This window comes from Bombus bifarius, unplaced genomic scaffold (genome assembly GCF_011952205.1).
Source record: "Bombus bifarius isolate JDL3187 unplaced genomic scaffold, Bbif_JDL3187 scf7180000008072, whole genome shotgun sequence".
Taxonomy (NCBI): Eukaryota; Metazoa; Arthropoda; class Insecta; order Hymenoptera; family Apidae; genus Bombus; species Bombus bifarius.
Window position 1 is genome coordinate 418369 of NW_022884432.1, and position 19221 is coordinate 437589.

The 19221-nt window shown below is 31.4% G+C and overlaps 1 protein-coding gene across 1 annotated transcript; it reads right to left on the minus strand.

The window, feature by feature from the left end:
* Positions 1-1664: 1664 nt before the first annotated feature.
* On the minus strand, positions 1665-3658 carry LOC117208417. The gene is made up of 2 exons (XM_033449610.1): positions 3133-3658; positions 1665-2572 (listed from the first exon to the last, which is right to left on the minus strand). Exon 2 carries the CDS (start codon positions 2542-2544, stop codon positions 1768-1770), a length of 777 nt encoding a protein of 258 aa, XP_033305501.1. The 5' UTR covers positions 2545-2572; positions 3133-3658; the 3' UTR covers positions 1665-1767.
* Between the last annotated feature and the right edge of the window lie 15563 nt (positions 3659-19221).

Consider the following 19221-nt stretch of genomic DNA (forward strand, 5'->3'; position numbering starts at 1 on the left):
CCTGCAGAAACACATAAAATAGAATTTAAATAACATAAAAAAAAAAAAAAATAGCTTGATGAATGAATGTAAAAATTTATTAGATATTAAATGTACGATCTTACACATATTTGCCAATATCATAAGTAATTCATTCACATTTTGAATGAAAATTTAATTCTTATCAAACTTACAGTGGATAATAATAATAATAAGAGGCATAAAAGAGACGAAAGCTTATCCACAAATGTTTTTTTAAGTACAAAATCTCGGTCATTTACAGAAACATGCTTTAATCTGGAATATTTTCAATATTATTAACGCCTTAAACGTTATTCACATGAATTGACTTAAATGTGACACTAAGTATACAAAGACTTCAAATTTTTTTTGCTTGATGATATTATGCTCTACGGATAAGAGTAGGAACCAAACACTTTGCAAATAAACATTAGTAATGTGATAACAATGGACTAGTTTTTCGTTTAGTATTGATTATTAATTTTCGATGATTACATTACGAATTCTTTGTTCTTCTTTAATTCCGTAAACCGCGTGATGAATAATACTATACAAATGCAAAATACAGTATAAATGGGATAAGAATTTCGTGTACATCGGTAAATTGTTCGTATTATACTTGTACATTAGATGTTGATGCAAACATTTTTCTTTTTTCAATCTATATGGATAATTGGTATAGGGGGTTCTGTTTATTGATTATTTGTAAACTACAAATATTTATGCATGTTTATATGTTTGTAAATGCAACTAAGAAATACCTGAGATCTAAATAGAGATTTGATTTACTTTCTAAAATATTGTAGCTTACTTACCTACCTACTTTACTACCTTACTTTAGATATTTTTTACGTTGATCTACAATTTTACATTTTTCGTACATAAACGTTCGCAGTTTACTTATCGATATCATCCTTTTCGCTGAATGAATGATAATTATTACTATCCTTATAATAATAAGTTAAATAAGTAAAACTACTATGTAATAACATTAAGCAGGGGCAGTACTATCTTTTTCAAAAATGTATGTTTTTAACTCTGTTAAGCGCTTGCTAATTGATCATGCATCATCTGATTTTTTTAAATTACTTTACATTTGTATATGTATTTTCAGGAAAATCTGCTAACGTTAAATTATATTTAGATGTGTATTAATCTATATTGTGAATTTTGCTATTAAAATGATATGTTTTCCTTCAGTCGTAATTATAACAGTCTTGTACTTTATGTCACGCAGTGTTTGCAAATAATAGATAATTGCGCTGGTTTAAATATTACATAAATCGAAATATGTATCAAATTGACGTACTTCTATCAATATTATACCGTTAAATATCAATGATGTTAGGTTTTCGCGTATAACTTATGATATATATAATTGAACGGATAATTGAATTACATTTTTAAATATTATTTCATTAAATTCAATTCTGCTGTAATAATATGGCATTCGAAGTGCTTGCACGTCCGTTGTGATCTATATAATGGTTTTGAAAAGTCGAAATATTGCAAAAGAAATGATAAACTTCATTTCTCCTCGAGTATATCCGTATGTCATAAGATAAAAGTGAATGTTTTAATTAATTCTTCAGAAAACGGTATAAGTTTAGCAGAATAAGTAACATAGAATAAAACGTTATAAATAGAATTCTGACAGATTGTCATTTACTATATAAAATTAAAAAATTCAGCTATTAGAGACTATAACCTACCTGATTTGGCTAGTATTATTATTTGGTAAATTATAACGCGAGAGAAATACCTGATTTAAGAATTTAATTCGCTACCTGATTCTGTTAGTGTCTCTGAATCTGAGTCCTCGTTTGAAAGATCCACTAGTTCATTAATTCTTACTACTCCGCGTACACGTTCGTTAGGGATGAATCGTATTCGTACTCCAGCTAATTCTACATGTTTCCCATCCTTGATTTTTGCTCTGGCGATAAAATCGCAGCCGAATATGCCATCTGTCTCTACGTAAAAGTCATCAGAAATTACTCGACAAGGATGTAGTACAGTCTTGTTATTTATGTGTATACTTAAGCATATTAAACAGATGGTTTGAATCTGAGCACCGAATACATCCTCTAAAGTGAGGACTTCTTTAGCAGCAGTCACATCGTCCTTTAACGTACTTATTTTTATCATTGAAATTGGAAAGTTTTTAGAAACCATCATCTTTGCTTTTTCACCTTTCAATTCTGGGGTTGAGATCTCGATAACATCTTTATAAGGAGATGTTAAATATTCACGGTAAGCTCCTACAGTTGATAGGGTTGACATTTCTGTACTGATTTCGCTGCTGGTACCAGGTTGACCCTGGGATTGTACAGCATTTGCAAAATATTTTCTGTAATACTGCCTAGCTGAATCTATTATGTATTTTTTATCTCTCTCAAAGGATCTACAATCCGCCATATCATGTCCTGTTCTTTTACAGTAGTCGCACATAAGCGTGAAACAATCTCGTGCGAGATGTCCTACCCGGTGGCATCTGTCGCAAAAAGTTTTCGGTTTATTTTGCGTTTTCTTTTTATTAGGCATCTCGATTCACTTCTTGATCCTCTATGTCCTGAATTATTATGTTATTATATTATTTTTTATCATATTATATCATATTATTATATTATTTATTATTATATTATTATTGTATTGTATAACTATCGTAAATTTGCCATTTTATTTGTTAGTCTTATTTTGATGATGAAATAATATAGATAATATATAGATATATATATATATATATATATATAATATATCTATATCTATATATATATATATCTATATTATATATCTATATCTATATATATATATATATATCTATATTATTTCATCATCAAAATAAGATATATACATATACATATATATATATATATATATCTTATTTTGATATATATATATATATATATATATATATATATATATATATATCCACCTTATATATAATACATCTATTAGGATATATATCTTCCTACAATACATTTCGAGAATTCTACGAAAGTATTGCTTCTAAATAACATCTAATTTTAAATGTACACACACTTACTTTATAGCAACGTATTAATAAAAACAGTACCTCTGAATTCCTTTAGAACGTGAAAGATTAAATGAAGGATTGAGGTTAAAATTTACCTCGCTATCCGGTTATTCTTATCCAAGTTGAAATAAAGCTTTCCTCAAAACTCGTTCTACGCTTCACTCTGGAGATTTGATATTGACTGTCGATCAGTAGTTCGTAGTATTCTCCTTTGTTGCTGTCGATTCTCGAATTAAAATTTTCAAACTCAGAAAATTAAGGAAAGAAGAAATAAAGAACACGCCGAGCCGCCCGATATTCGCAATTTATAAAATAGTTACAATAAGGAAGGGAAAGAGGACTGTAGAATTGATATAATAGGTACAAAATAGATGAGACCGGGCAATGACAGAATGCGAATTACCTTAAAGGCGGTTAGACGTTTACTTTACTACGTTTGAATGAGTAATACTAAGTACAGCGTCTAACATAACATAGGCGAGAATCCTATTCGTAACAGAATGATAGAGCGTTGACCAATGAAGAATTACTTGCTTTCCTAAACATTAGCAACGCTCATAAAAACACCGCCTTTAAGATAAAGGAGCGAAATATATAATATATATAGTTATCCGAGCTAAAGAACCCAAGGCATCGATACAAGTTACTTGCATAGGGGCCGAACTCCAGATTAGCGCTTTGTGCTGCGTCAATGTAATTGAGACGCAGAGAAACTCTCTGACTTCTTCGTTAACTCCAGAAATTAGAAGTTCTTCTGACTATGAATGAAACTGATCCGAAATATGATAAAAGTGCCTCTATATAATCTAACACTCCCCATTAGAACAGATACTGCAGCACTATAAACCTGGCTTAAAAATAACTGTTAAAATAATTATTTATTTATTTCAAATAATAACGCCTTAACAAGGCAGTTCAAATATGTTGTAATTGAAAATGTGTGAAGATTTCGTTTATAATAATTTTGATATTACTAGTACGAAATATGATGATTTAATTTAACTTACCAACTATGTTTTATATTATAGAATTGTTATTTGAATTCTTTAATAATGCTGGTCCTTTCCCATCGAAAAAGTATACAGTAATTTGGATTCAGAAGTTAACTCGCTGAAGAATCAATTGATAAAAAATGTAATAGGTAATATGAGAACACTATAATTATGATTTTAGAAACTCGCGAGATAAAGAGAAGCACACATGATTCGTAGACGTATTTAACTTTGTTTTTATCTCGATATAACGTCGAAAAGTAACAGGTGGCACCCAGCAATCCTTGTACTTATTATAACAATAAAATAATAACGTTATATTGAATTTTAAGCTGGGAGAACCTCTAAGATAATAGTGTGTGGTTACCCGAAATCACGTGTACCCTCCAGCAGGCAATAAACAAATTAGTTCTTTCAATCAATTACCTGTAGCATTGAGTACAAGTTAGTAAGAGGGCATAAATGCTTATGACTTTATGACTCGTACTTCACGAATAGAAGATTCTGCTTGTCACGAACACCTGGCAGACCAGCAGACCGTATTTTAAGAGATGAATACCTGGGACACATGAAAATTCTACGTTTTGTAGCAATTTCTTTCCTACTTTTTATTTCTATTGATTATATGAATTCAATAGAAAATTTGCTTTACGGGATTTATTGTATGACTGCTAATGGACAGAAATATAACCTTTTTTTTATTTATTTTCAACAAAATGGCGATGCGCAATGAGCCATGTAAAATTGACCTATCCATCAGCGTAACGCACTTTTTAGAACTAGTGCGACCTAAACCAAAAAACTAGAAATTTTCGTGTCTTACATGAGCTGCGGAAGTACATAAGGATTTTAAAAAATACGTATTTTAGTGAAAATAGTGGATTTTTGAGGAAAACATTTTAATTCTGTGGAAAAAGATTGGTAACAATAACGTCTATGAATGGATATTTTTATCGTGCGACTCATGCCACGCATCACCGCCATAATTGAAAAGAAATAAAAAAGATGTTTTTCTATTCATTAATAATTCTATACCAAATAAATGTTATGAAACAAATTTTCTATTAACAGAGATGCAATAGGAGGAAAATAGGAAAGAAATTACTAAAAGAAAAACATTTATTATGATGTGTCTAAGGCAAAGGTACCCTTTCCATCTTCTCCTAAAAAGAGGTCTGTCACGTATCCGTGGAAAGCAAAAATCAGGAAGACATTTTTATTCGTAAAATACAAGTCATAAATCTCTATATACAGGGTGGTTGATAACTGGTTGTACAAGCGGAAAGCGGGTGATTCTACGCGAAAAAAGAAGTCGAAAATATAGAATAAAAATTTTTTTTTTAATTTTTCCATCGAGACAACGATCTACAGTGAAATCCGTTATAACGTACCGCACGCGTACCGAGCGAAAATTCAAAGTCGATTTTCTCGAAAACAAAGCCACAAACGAAAAATTTTTATTCTATATTTTCGACTTCCTTTTTTGCGTAGAATCACGCCCTTTCCGCTTGTACCATCAGTTACCAACCACCCTGTATAGAATTTAATTTAAGCTCTGTTACTACCGTGTACTCTATGACGAAGGTACAACATATATATTAGGTTGTCCCAAAAGTTTCTTCCGTTTGATAAGGAAATAACGGATGCCCAACATTTGTATTTAGATACCACAAGATGCGTTCCACTAGAACGAAATGGATAATACATAATCTGATAAAATAATGTAAAACAAAAAATATTGTGCATCTGTTATTTCCTTATAAAACAAAAGAAGCTTTTGGGATAACCTAATGTATAGCGACAGGTTATGTTCCGGCAGACAAAGCGCCTTTTGTTTCTCAGCAATGTACTCACACTCGTATTCGTCCAACCTTTATAACAATAACTTTTTTAAAATTGAACCAAACGACTTGGTTTTTCTCGAAAAGTTAGATGGGTTAGTTTACTACATAACACGTAAAAAGTTTTGAAAAGCTTTCAGTTGATTCGAAATCGCAAAGAAAATAGTAAAAGTCGCTTTCATAACCTTAAAAACGTAAACTTAAAAAGTATGTTTTGTATATTTGTAGCAATAACATACATGCTGAAAATTTCATCGAAATGGGCTAACGTTACTTTAAGCAACAAACAATTAAAATGGTGAAAATCGTAGTTTGCACTGTTTTCACGACCTTCTACCTATACCTGTAATAAATCTAACTTCCGATACCTCTCGCTTGTTTCTGCATCAAATTTTCAGCATGTGTATGACATAAATGTACAAAATGCGTTTTTTAAAGTTTTATTTTAAGCTTTTAAATTTTAAAAAAAGGTTGTAAAAAGTGGCTTTTACTGTTTCTTTTGCAATTCAGAAAATCACAATTTTTAAAAAATATTTTACTCGATATCTGATAAACTAGACCAATATTTAACAAGTTATTGTTATCTATAACGACTGACTTCGATATCTATAATAATAACGATATCTCTATACTAGTCTGTACTAATACTAGGAAAACAAATTTTCCTTGTGCTCGATCACGTGGGTAGTATATAGAATATCCTGCAATCGCCGCTTACACTGCTCCCTTAGCCAAGTGAGATTTACTCACTCGCATGCTTTAAACTATCTTTTAGAAAATTAATACATATCGACGCTTATTTATTTATGACTGAGAAAGAGCTAATCGCCCAACAATAGCATGCAAAATGAAAATAAAGAAAAGGGAGCGCTACTTACAAGATTGATTTTAAACACAAAGGGAGTATTTTCTCTATCTCACTCACACTTTACGTTTCTCACTTAGAGACAAAGGATGTAGTGGTTGACTTCCATCTGCATCGAATGTTATTTGTTTTGAACCTTGAGAGTGAAAGATTTGGAGAGAATGACAGCGTGATTAAGCCAATAAAGAAAGTTCGACACATCTGATACATTCTTGCCAATAGTAGGAAAATAATATAAAATGGTTAAATTTAGTGTAAAAAGGTAAAAGGTTAGGTAAAAAATTAGTGTAAATGATATGACTTATAACCTGAAAAAGATCCTGAAACAAAATTTTTTTACATCAACTTTTTTTATTGTTTTCTTCGTATCAACAATCGATCTTGTAAGCAGCGCCCACTTTTTTATTTATACCCTGTAGATACAATGTAAACGAATGAACTGTTTATAAATAAGATAACTATATATATAATGGCTACAAAAAGTTCTAGCTAATAAATATTTTTGTAATAATACAATACACAGTGTGAGATAGAAGTATTCGTACAGTTGGTTTGCTATGAAAACAAACAGTGAAATATTTTCTATGTTATTAAATATACCCAAATATATGTAATATAATATATGTATATTGTACACAAATGTTTTCAGTAATAGATGTATACAAAGGTTAATCCGTAAATATCATATCATGTCGAGGGGCATCTTAAGAAAATTGTGAAAACTATTGCGAAAATATGTATAGACTCGGACATCACTAAAAATTTAATTCAATTGAGTTAAATTTGAAAGAAAAAGGACCACAAAAGGTTAAGTATACCACGAACATTTAAGTGAATAATAGTACGACACGAATATTTTTGTTTCGACGAAATGTACCTATTGTAACCTTGTCTCGTTATAAGTTACCAAATACCAACATTTGTTTGCGTTCATTTAATATTGTAAGTGTCTAGGTATAATATCGTCATAATAATGTTGTGCGTTACGAAAAGTAGCAGATTTCAGTCGCCTGATCACGATCGACACATTTTCACATTTCTCACGAAGGGAAGCACATAGTATCATTTCTATCGATAACTAGCATGATTGGCATGAACTGATATTAACGATAACGAGCATTTATTACAAAAAAAAAACTTCATTACCAATATGTAAAGTAATTAGTGAAAATCGGACGAACACTTCCGAGCACGGTATAAACAGATCTGCGCACTCGCTGGAGAAAAGCATGACTCGAACTCTAGTTAAACTTCTAACTAACTAACTCTAGTTAAGCCTACAAATAAACATGATGACAACTTAAGGAAGAGTTATGCGCATGTGTGGCGCATATAGCTATATACATAGTTACATAAATGCTGTGAATACCCATAAACATATATATGTAAATCCTTCTTTTAAGGTGATACCATGTTGGTTTTTTGACTTCACTCGGGGCATGCTTTCGTCTATGTTTCAGCATAGAAAACTCAGAATTTCAATACATCAATTAGTGACAGAAAATTAAATTACTAACATTAGGCCGAGTATCCATATGATCACCAATGTTTAAATAGATACATTGTGAAAAACGAGTGTTTTTAAATTTGTTCAAATGCTTTTAAATTGACCAGCGTTATAAGAGTCATGTAATTATTTAAGCGATTATAAAAATTTACGCAATGGAATTTTTTCCTAGAAAAAAATGAGTAAAATCAGGACCGCATCTAGAGCTTTTCAGGTCCGAGCTATACGAATGAAAGTGGGGCCTTCTTATATAAAGAAGGGTGAGAGTAATATTTGTTAAGAAAAAATCACAATTTCTATAGTTGTGTTGATTTATTATGACATCTGAAATCTTATTAATAATATCCTCATAGCAAAGAATTTGAGAATATCCATTTCTGTGTACAGCATTGCCATTGCGTTAACTTTTATTCCGAAAAGGTACTACGTAAATAATCTTTTACCAGTTTCAGTTATCTAATGTTGAAAAATAGTTCAGTAATGTTAAAAATAAGTTTAAGTTATTCTGACATTAGGAACTCTGTGCATAATTTTGTTTTCGATCATAAAATTCGATTTTTCACAAACAATGACTACATTTTTAGTCTCAATTAATATATTAAACTGCTACATTTCCACTTTCAGTTCATTAACATTTACATCTTTACTATAAATTTCCTCAATATAAGTTTTACAATACATGAATGCTTCTTTGATACAATTATATGTAGGTACATAAATGTGAACTTTTTGTCCACATCGTTATATATCACCTCTTCTACAGATATCAGTGACTATTCTATTACAAACGGTTAAAAATATGTTCACTTTAAATGCTTCACTTCTTTGTAATCGTACGTTGTTTCCATTGTTATCATCGAAAAATATTTTTGTGTAACTCGGTATTCTTTTGTATTTAATTGAAATAATATTTTCAGCTTCATTTTCGAAATCCTTTTGAAATTATTACCCTCTGAAATTATTATATATATTTTTAATAAAATTATTTATGTTATCATATGATGATATTTCAATAATTTGCTAAGAACATTTAACATTTGTTCGATCTAGAAAATTTTTCCATATACATATTAACGAAACAAGTTCAAATTTATTCGGTTTATTAAATAATATAGCTGTTTCTCCTCGAACAACTATCTTTTCAGTCTCACATATGGGTAGTTGGTTCAATGCTGTTTTATAGTTAATATATTCAGACAGTGAATTTATTTATTTCATGCATTAATAACAAATATTTCTGTCCGAGCTCCTCTTCTTTGGGTACGTGCCTGTTTTATCTACTGGTAACAGGGCCCCGAGTAAAATAGTGACCGGCATTAATATATCTATGTATGTTCGGATACTCTTTAAAACAGAATAACCTTTTTTTAGGTTAGGCCAAACAACTTCGTTTTTTTTTTTAGAAGTTAGGAGGTATAGTTTACTATATGACGTGTAAAAAATGTTTTCAAAAAATTACAATTGGTTGGAATCGGAAAGAAAAAAATAAATGTTAATTTGTTTACAATTTTTACCTGAGCCTATAGTGAAGATTTAAACAACACACCTTGAAGACATAAAACAGATATATACATGCTGAATCGAAAGATGCGAAAGTCTTTAAATTTATTACAGTTGTAAGCCAAATATCGTGAAAAAGTGCGAAAATGTTTTTCTACTGTTATCTATATAATGTAGTGTAATATAATGTAATATATTTTTATTGGTTACTGTATATTTATTGAAAACGTATAGAGAATAGAAATAGACTGTACAAAGTCCGAATCTTTTTGTGACCGAGTGTGCATATTTTGTAAACTTTCCGTCAAACCTTTCAAATTCTCATAAACGATTTCATTTCATAGTCCACTTTGGTGTCAACTGGAGAAACTGCGCGCATACACTTTTTCCTGGATGTTTTCATACAACAACGTGTGCCGGTAATGCTGATAGGTGCGGCGGGATCAGGGAAAAGTGTAATCATTGCTGAAAAACTCGCATCCCTTCCAGATACCTATAATATTGCCAACGTACCTCTTAATTATTATACTACATCAGGTAATCAAAATTCAATTAATCGAATACCAAAGGTAATAAGGGTCTAACTCGCATTTAACACATCCCGAGATAAATCGGTTTGTAGGTTACACTGCTCTTTAATGTTGTGATGACATTTTCCTGTACCTTAGACGCTTATTCCATTGAAAACTTTAACAGAACAGCTAGAGGGCGTAGTGATACATTTTATTTAAGTATTTATTACAATGAAGCGGAGTAATTCAAAACTACTTAACTACAACTATTTTAATTAGATGTATTATAGTTTCCTTTTCCGCAAATTTCAAACACCTAACACGTTTCTTGCTTTCAAAATTACATTGCCTTTTTACTGCAATATCTGCATTCTGTGTGTACTAAAATGATTTATAGAGACTGCAAAATCATACTGTATTGTTAACATAATTTTGATCGAAATGTGCTGTAGACCTTTATTTCCCATTGATATTTATATACACTGGTAATGAATACATAATTTTTTTTTTTATCAACACAGTTCCGCGAGGAGATTATTCTGTAATAGTTATATAATGTTTCTAAGAACTATAATTTTATATTTTAAGCGAATTGCACCATTACTATTACACACGATAGAAGTTCGTTTATCCGAATCCCGTTTATACGAATCAGATTTTGTTTACGGTTGGTTATGCGAACTGGTAACTGAAACTTTATTATCCGAACTACATTTGAGCACATTTTCAGTTATACGAACGCGTATTCAGAATCGTACATGTCCGTGTATTTTCTTTAAGCTGATATGTAATTTAACACAATTTATGTCGAAATTATTAATCAACCTCAGATATCTGAACGTCGATTTCTATTATTGAAACTCAGCAGTAGTTGGTAGAGGTAGCAAGTAGATTTTTATTATCCGAATTTGATTATCGGCTATTCGCAATATCTTGTCCTCTAACCAATTTGGATAAACGAACATCTACCGCATTAGCTTCTCTATTTTCAGAAAAATTTTCAAACGAGTGTTTCACGATTATTATCTTTTCTTAATTCACAAACTGCCATCGGTATTAAAGAGTAGTTAATTATATAGATAAATATATATTTATATTGACCTAAAAGAATTTAATTTCAAATATTCTGTTTATATAAAATATAAAACCGTAATATAAAAAGATAAATGTCAAATATAGATTGTTTATTCATGCAAAACTTTGTTTCCGAAAAAATTGTTTTTATGATATCTAGGTTTCATGAAATCTATATCAGTTTCACTTTATCAGATTGTTTTCAATTTTCAGTGGCGTGATATCAATTATTATTCATTACAGTACTATTCACTACAGTACACTACAGTACACTCAAGTTTTATTATAAATAATAGCAAATATGTTGATTATAGAAAATAAATAATTAAAGATTAAGAGGAAATGGGTAAAAAGGTCGTTAATTGAGAGAATCTGATTTTCTAATTTCGCGTTATTAAAGAGACTGAATCAAAAGAACCGAGCCATTATAGAAATTATTTGCATATGAGTGATTCTGCTTTTTAACATATATTGGGTAAAGATTGACCAAGGATTCAAAAACAAAATACAATGATGAAAATCTACCGTAAATTATACGGCAGTGCTGCCTTCTACACATTGAAACTTGTATCCCAATTGGGCCTTACTTACCAACTGACAGTATTCTGATTCCTGCATCGATACAAAGTTACATCTGGTAACGAATCGCCGATACCCATCTATGTACATTGTACATGTATCATGAAACCTAAGTGTCACTAGAATGCATCGCAATGTACCATCGCAATGCGTCGCCTTCAAATATTTGCCTCGTAAGTGTCAACAAATGCCACAGTAAATTAATATTTCTATTCATGTCTGCGTTTCATCTTGTTACAAAAAATCGGTTCAAAAATAGAAAAAGAAACGTGAGAATCGTTGTCGACCGTTGCATTTCCAAACTGTTGATATAAAGAAAGAGAATCAAAGCAAAAAAAGCCTGTTAGTAAAGAGACGATTAAACCGAGCTACGTGCTACCCGTTTACACGTTCTTCAAATTCTTTCAATATTTGCTCGCAGACGTTGTCTCTTATTTTCTATTCCAGTGGAAAACAAAGTACTCGCAGACGCGAAGTTTACGGGGCTTATTCCTGGATAACATTATACAGATTGACCTCGGTCACATTAGACATTACTGGGAACAATCGTCTGTCAAAGTAGACAAGGTTTTTATCCGCGGACTGCCTGTAGCCTTGAATTTTGTCACTCGTTGTGCTTTGATTTTCCACGAGAGGCAGATGCGGATTGTCTGTGAACTGACACAGAGACACTGTGAAGCAATATGATTGGCATTTGAAGATACAACTATTAAGAAAGAGAACCTTTCAAAACTGTTGAACTAAGATTTAAAAGAACCGAATACCCGTTACTTTCTAAGTTGAATTTAAATTTTAAGTATTACTTTTTTAATTTTGGATTATATTGCGATGATTAGTTCATTAAACTCGTTCGGAAAATGGAGTTAGAACAGTTGAAAACTATGATAGTCTACGGTGAATTCCACTAATACTTGTCAATAAAAGTTTTACGTGAAAACCCTATTCTATATTTTTAACTTATCTTTTCTTGTAGAACCGCTGTCTTCTAACTGGATCATTAATTATAGGGCATCCTATATATCTTAATTTAAATGATTCTGTAAGACTTTTTTAACACATTCGTAGTAGCTTTTCCGACGAAGAGAGTTTGGAGAATTGAATTTTCCTTTTTCTATATGTTTAACATCAATATGCCGTTATATTTCAAAAGATATTCCAAAAGATATTTAACATTAGAAAATGTTCCTTTTACCACATTTTTTAACATGGGAATGGAATTTGTCGTTTAGACAAGCCTTCAATATAAAATATGGTTTCGGAAAAAATATTTCTGTGGGATACATTTAGGTTATAAAATCTATACATATAATATTTCAACTCTTTATTTCCAGAATTGTTATTATTATTATTATTATTTACAAATATTTATTTACATTGTTCATTTACATAATTATTATTATAATTCGCAGTTTTATTTGCAGAATTATTATTATTATGATCTGTAAAATTTTATTTACAGAATTGTAGTTATAATCATAATTATTTACAAAAATCACACATAAAGATAGGACCTTAACGAATTTCAAATCCTGTCCTCACTGATATCACTAGTGTAGGCAAATTCTCTTGTGGCTGTATTTATCTATTTACAAGACATATGAACTGCCTCTACAATGTCTCAAAGGTTGGCAATTGATTGAAAAGACTTGGGACTATATTTCCCAAAGCGAGGTTCGCCCATGTCGGCAACTATAGATTCCATCCGTACCGAATGTGTTAATAAAAGAGAAAAAGGAAGCTACATATTGTTTCTCGATTTCAAAATGTTATTCATTAGTGTTTCTTGATCGTCACATTTTCTATGTAGTTCTTTTTTAGAACATAATTAAAAGTTTAATTGCATATTTAAGAAATGTTACAACGAATAATGGAAAAGCATTTGGAGAAAAAGACTGGTAGAAATTATGGACCACCTGGTATGAAAAAGTTAATTTATTTCATCGATGATATGAATATGCCCGAAGTCGATACATATGGAACCGTTCAACCTCACACACTCATTAGACAGCATATTGACTACAATCACTGGTATATATAAATATTATTATAATGTACTATATATATAATTATTTTATATGGTATATAGAAATATTATGTATAATGTAAATATTACGATAGAATTCTAAAGCTGAAAGTTCAATTTCTTTACTTTCTACTGTCAAACTATTATTTCGAATGACAAATTTAACTACATTAGGACTACATTTATCTAAACTCTATTTATTAGATCGAAGTATGCATCATTATTCTGGTAAACTATTATCTCACGATAGAATCCATTCACTTCAGCTAAGTCCTAATTTGAACAAGAAATTACAATGTAATGGAGAGAGCCAGTGAAATCCTATTACACAGTTTTGTGCAACTCAGATAAATAGAGTTCTACTGTAATAAATCTTCGCAAAACGAATGTTTTCATTGTTTCTTATTTTTATCTATAGAAAGTTTCGACATAACTAGAAAAGCAATCTCTGTTCATAAAAAGTTGTAATTTAATACGATTAACGGTCCACGGTAAGAATCAAAGGCACCTTTCGACAAGAGAAAAACACATATAGGGTGTTTCGTTTATCTTGGATTTTTGAATACTTACTTATTTCTATCTGTAAAAGAATTATACGAGGACAAAGTTAATCGGAACGACAAATATTATGGTTCTCCTTGATGATTCTCCTACTTGAAGATTATTTTTCTTCGAGTTTTCAATGTTTTGAACATTGTTTAATAAGCAAAATGTTTTAAATCGAATTATATCGTTTTTTGTATTCTCATCAATCCGCTCTTCCATTATATATATATATAAAAAAAAGAAGTAATGGACATGGATCTGAAAACAACTGGCACAAGAATGTTTCAATTTAAATTTTGTAAGACTTACTGATTATTACCATTATTTATATGGTCGAATGTAATAAAAAAAAAAAATTCACCATTGGTAACGATTATTGATAATCAAAATAAAATTTCCGTCATCTAGAATGGTTATCGATAACTAAAAAAGAATTGCTGTCATCAATATTGATTACTCGTAACCAAAATCATTTTAGCAAAGACGAATTCTTATATCACAATTTTTAAAAGCTGACCTGTAATAGTTATGAGCTCTGGTTTTCTTAGTATTGCATACGATTAATTTTATGAAATTAAACTTTTATTTAAACTAATCGGTTTTAGCCCAAGTACCATTTGCTAACAGAGGGTTATAAAATACACCAATGAGCGTATCTAAAAATATCCAGATTTATTTTAAGGAATTGCGATAATGTTGAAAACTTGAAAGAACGACCTTGGAAGAAAAAGATGAATCATCGTGTTGGACCAATTAGTTTTGTCCTTACACAACTTTTTGGATTGGCAAATTTAACTAACATATTAACATATTCAAAGTAAACCAAACACTTACTACTTATTCGTTCATTTAAAGATACATGTTAAGGAGATCAATGAATGGAGATCTATCATTATCTGTATTACTTTTTAAGATTCAATATCATACTATAGACTCTTAATTTCCATCTAAAGTTTTATCTATATTCTTTATTTTCTTGCCATGCGATGTATGTTAAAGTCATATGTCTTTACAGTTTCATAGTAGGTTAGCATAATCTTAGCTATTGTAAATTAATATCGTAAAATAATAATTTGATGGAATTTTAGGTACGACAGGACGAAATTGACGTTAAAAGAAATTCAGAATACACAATATGTATCCTGTATGAATCCTACTGCTGGAAGTTTCACAATCAATCCTCGTTTACAAAGGCATTTCGCTGTTTTTGCAGTTAGGTAAGCTAAAACGAATTTAATTGCTGTACAGAGTTGCCTTAACTCGTGAGACAATATGTTTATTCGCAGAAACTTGGAAAATGTACCAGCATTATGTTTTCTATAATTAAAATAACATACGTAGATCTTACAGGATGAGACACGTAAACTGTGACAGCTGAATATTTTCGAAAATGAATTCTGGCTTTCGCATAATTGGAATTTTTCTATATGAAGCGGTCAAGAACATTTCAAGGTCATGTATATATATATATATATATCATCATATTATATATGACGCATATTCATATAATATATATCTATATATATATTTCCTAATTTCTATAATATTTGACCGCTACTTTGCCATTGTTTGACCCAAAGGATTGCCAGATTGCGTTTAATGTGTCCTGAATCCCGCTGTACCCACGATTCGTGTTGCTTTTGAATAATTAGCTGTGTGAGATGGCAGCTTCGCGTACGTTAATCATCTCGAACCGTTATTATACCATCTTTGTCAATGAAAGGACTCAACGATAATAATTTATTATTTCCCCTTACGCTAGAGTTCTTTATCAATGTATTGATTGTTCGTTATGAAGTGCTGTTAGTTGTAGTAATTTAATGATTGCAACGAACGATGTACAGAATTTTCTCCATAATTGATCGAAAATCGGGACTCCACGGCGATCAATTATTGTATACAGAACTCGATGGTGGGTGAATGAAAAATTTTGAAAGTAACAATTCGTCTATGTGTCCGATTCATGAACGCTTGGAATATTTTACTTTCACTCACTCATTCGGAAGCTTGTTATTTATCTGTCGGAACCTTCTTTCAACTTCGTTCGGTATGCGTGATACCAGTATTATCGCTGGTCTCCGTGCTCCTTGCTTCTTTCTGATATATAACACCATTTCCGACGCGAGGTTCTGGGCTTTGACCAGTGTATCTGGTTGACTCGGGATAACTTATTGTCCGATGTCTTCATTCAGATGTTTTTATCGTATCGATTTTCTCTTCTTGTATAGCGATTCTCCTGCTTGCAGGTTTTAAATGTTTGTTTCGAATAGCATAAATTAGTTTGTTTGCTTGTCTAGACGTTCTAAGTTTGTCGCGGCAACTGGTTGCTATATTTGGGATTGAAACGTTCTGCCTTTGTGCGGGATATAATTCTTTGTAGTTTTCGATTTCAACGAAGCGGGTACTTCTTTTCTTACTTTCAATTATTTTCTTGACAAGAATTAATTTTAGAAGCAATGGTTTTTGGTAGCATTGGCTTCTCGCGTACCTGACATTCTTTATGAAGTCTCCTATATCAACGTCGTCACTTCTTCCCACGGTTTCGATTTATTCGTTGGCAGCTTTTGCTGGTAGTTCGCCCGGGTTTTCCGTAGAACTCCATCGAGTTTGACGAGACGGTCCAGTTGTAGGTTGCTGTACCGATACAAGATTTGCTGATATAACTGACTCTTCTTTCAAATCGTCGGATAATGTTTCCGTTCCAGGAGTCCTAAATGAGCGTCTACCAGATTCGTCTTCATGGTTAGGCGCAAAGCTTTACTGAGTTTTTCAATTTTTTCTGCGCGTTTCTTATTCTCTGTAGCTGACACTTTCAATTAATATTTCTTTCGCTTTGTTACAGCACGTGGGTGTAGGTACAGCACGTGTTTACCAGCGGGTATTCGTTTAATGTGGAATGACTCTGTGTTTGGAGTATATTCAGTGAGTTTTATAGTGTCCTCCGGATTTTGCAGTCTGTTTATTGGAGGCTTTCTGCCTCTTTTTGCGGAGGTGCTTGTTTCTGTGCGTTCTTCCCTGGAGAAGGGCTCACTGCGTGATTTGTGAAGGTTGCGTCTGGGACGTTGAGGGTTTCGTTTGTGATGCTATACCTCTTGCTCTATTTATTATTCTCTCTCGTACTTGTGATTTCTATGTTTATTTGCTTTACTTTGTAGATTTTTTTCTTTTCCCTTATCAATTCCAAGGTACGGTTTGACCTTGTAGTTTCTTTTATATCTATTATTTGAGAATGTTGCTGTATCTGTGAGAGTGGGGTCTCTCGTGATAGCAATATGTCGAATCTACTTCTTGTTGGCATTTTTGTTATTGGAAAGCATTCTGCTGTTCTGCTCATCTCATTTCTTCCCCATCATATTTGACGAAAGGTTGAGAGTCAGTAACCTTTGTGAGCCAAGGTTTGTGTTACTAAGAGAATTCTTGATCCATTTTTGCTGTATTTTTCTTTTGGTTGCTTCTTTCATTCTGTCTATCTTCTTTCCTTCTCGTATTTTCTTTATTGCTTTTAGCTTTAGCATAATGAGCATTATTTATCACTTTTCGTGATTGAATATCACTATATATTGGCAAACTCACTAACAAGTCTTACGCCTCGTATTTTTGGCCAGTGAGGCCCGACCTGTTGGGGGGATCACAGCACTCTGAAGAGAAAGAGTGCATTCAGCTCGGCATGAGCGTTAGTTGAAGTAATCAATTTTTTTATTTAATATTATTAAATAAAAAATATTTACAAAACATACAATTATGTAAGAATAAATAGGATACGTAAAACCATGCGTGACTTCGTTTTCAAGAAAATGGCCTGTGAAGTTAAGTAGGGGCAATTTCATAATTGATTTTCGCGAAAACAGAGCGAATAATGTCATTTTACATATTCGACTTCATTTTCTCCACGCGCAGGGAATCATTTTCGCCTTCGGTTTGTATCACAATTTTCGTCACATCTATTTTTGCATTCTTTCAAACGACATACGTATGTATAATACTTGTACATTCTCCAATTCCGAATATTAAATACACATAATATTACCGGAAAATATAAACAAACCAATATATAGGTAAGCGTATATGCGAGAATGATACAACTTATGGTGATAATCGTTTAATGCTAAAAAGATATTTTCTTGATGTATACGACCATAGCTTATTAACGCTTAGGCAACTGCGCGCGCCAGAGCGAGCTATACGCTCCTCTCTCCACCGCGACCGCACAGGCCAACCAATACACTTTCCATTGTGCATTTTTCTAAGGAGGACTAATATGCACTAATACTTAAAACAAAGGAGTATAAAAATTATGTAAGTGGTCAATCATATTTTGAGATAATGATTTTGTTTAACGATTTTACATGTTGTTTATTCAAAACATCAAATTAGAAGTATAAATAGGTATAAGTAACATTAAAGACATTAAAGATGACTTAAGATAAATAACATGACTTGAACGTGAAGTTAAAAATTCATAATGCATTTTAATATTTTTTTACAGTGTGATATCGTTCGACTATAACTTTATTTAGTCATAACTGATAGTGTAACTTTTTAATTAATTTTAAGACCACTAAATTGACGTATTTTATTACACATTGTATTTTATAAAAGCAGGAATAGAGTCGCAATTAATTAGGATCAATTCCAGATAAACAATAGCTCACAATAACAACAACAACAAAAAAGAAAACGAATTGGTAAAGTAAAAAAGGGAGATCTGCCCGGTCGGTTGGCTAAGTGTTAAGAAAAGTAAAAAA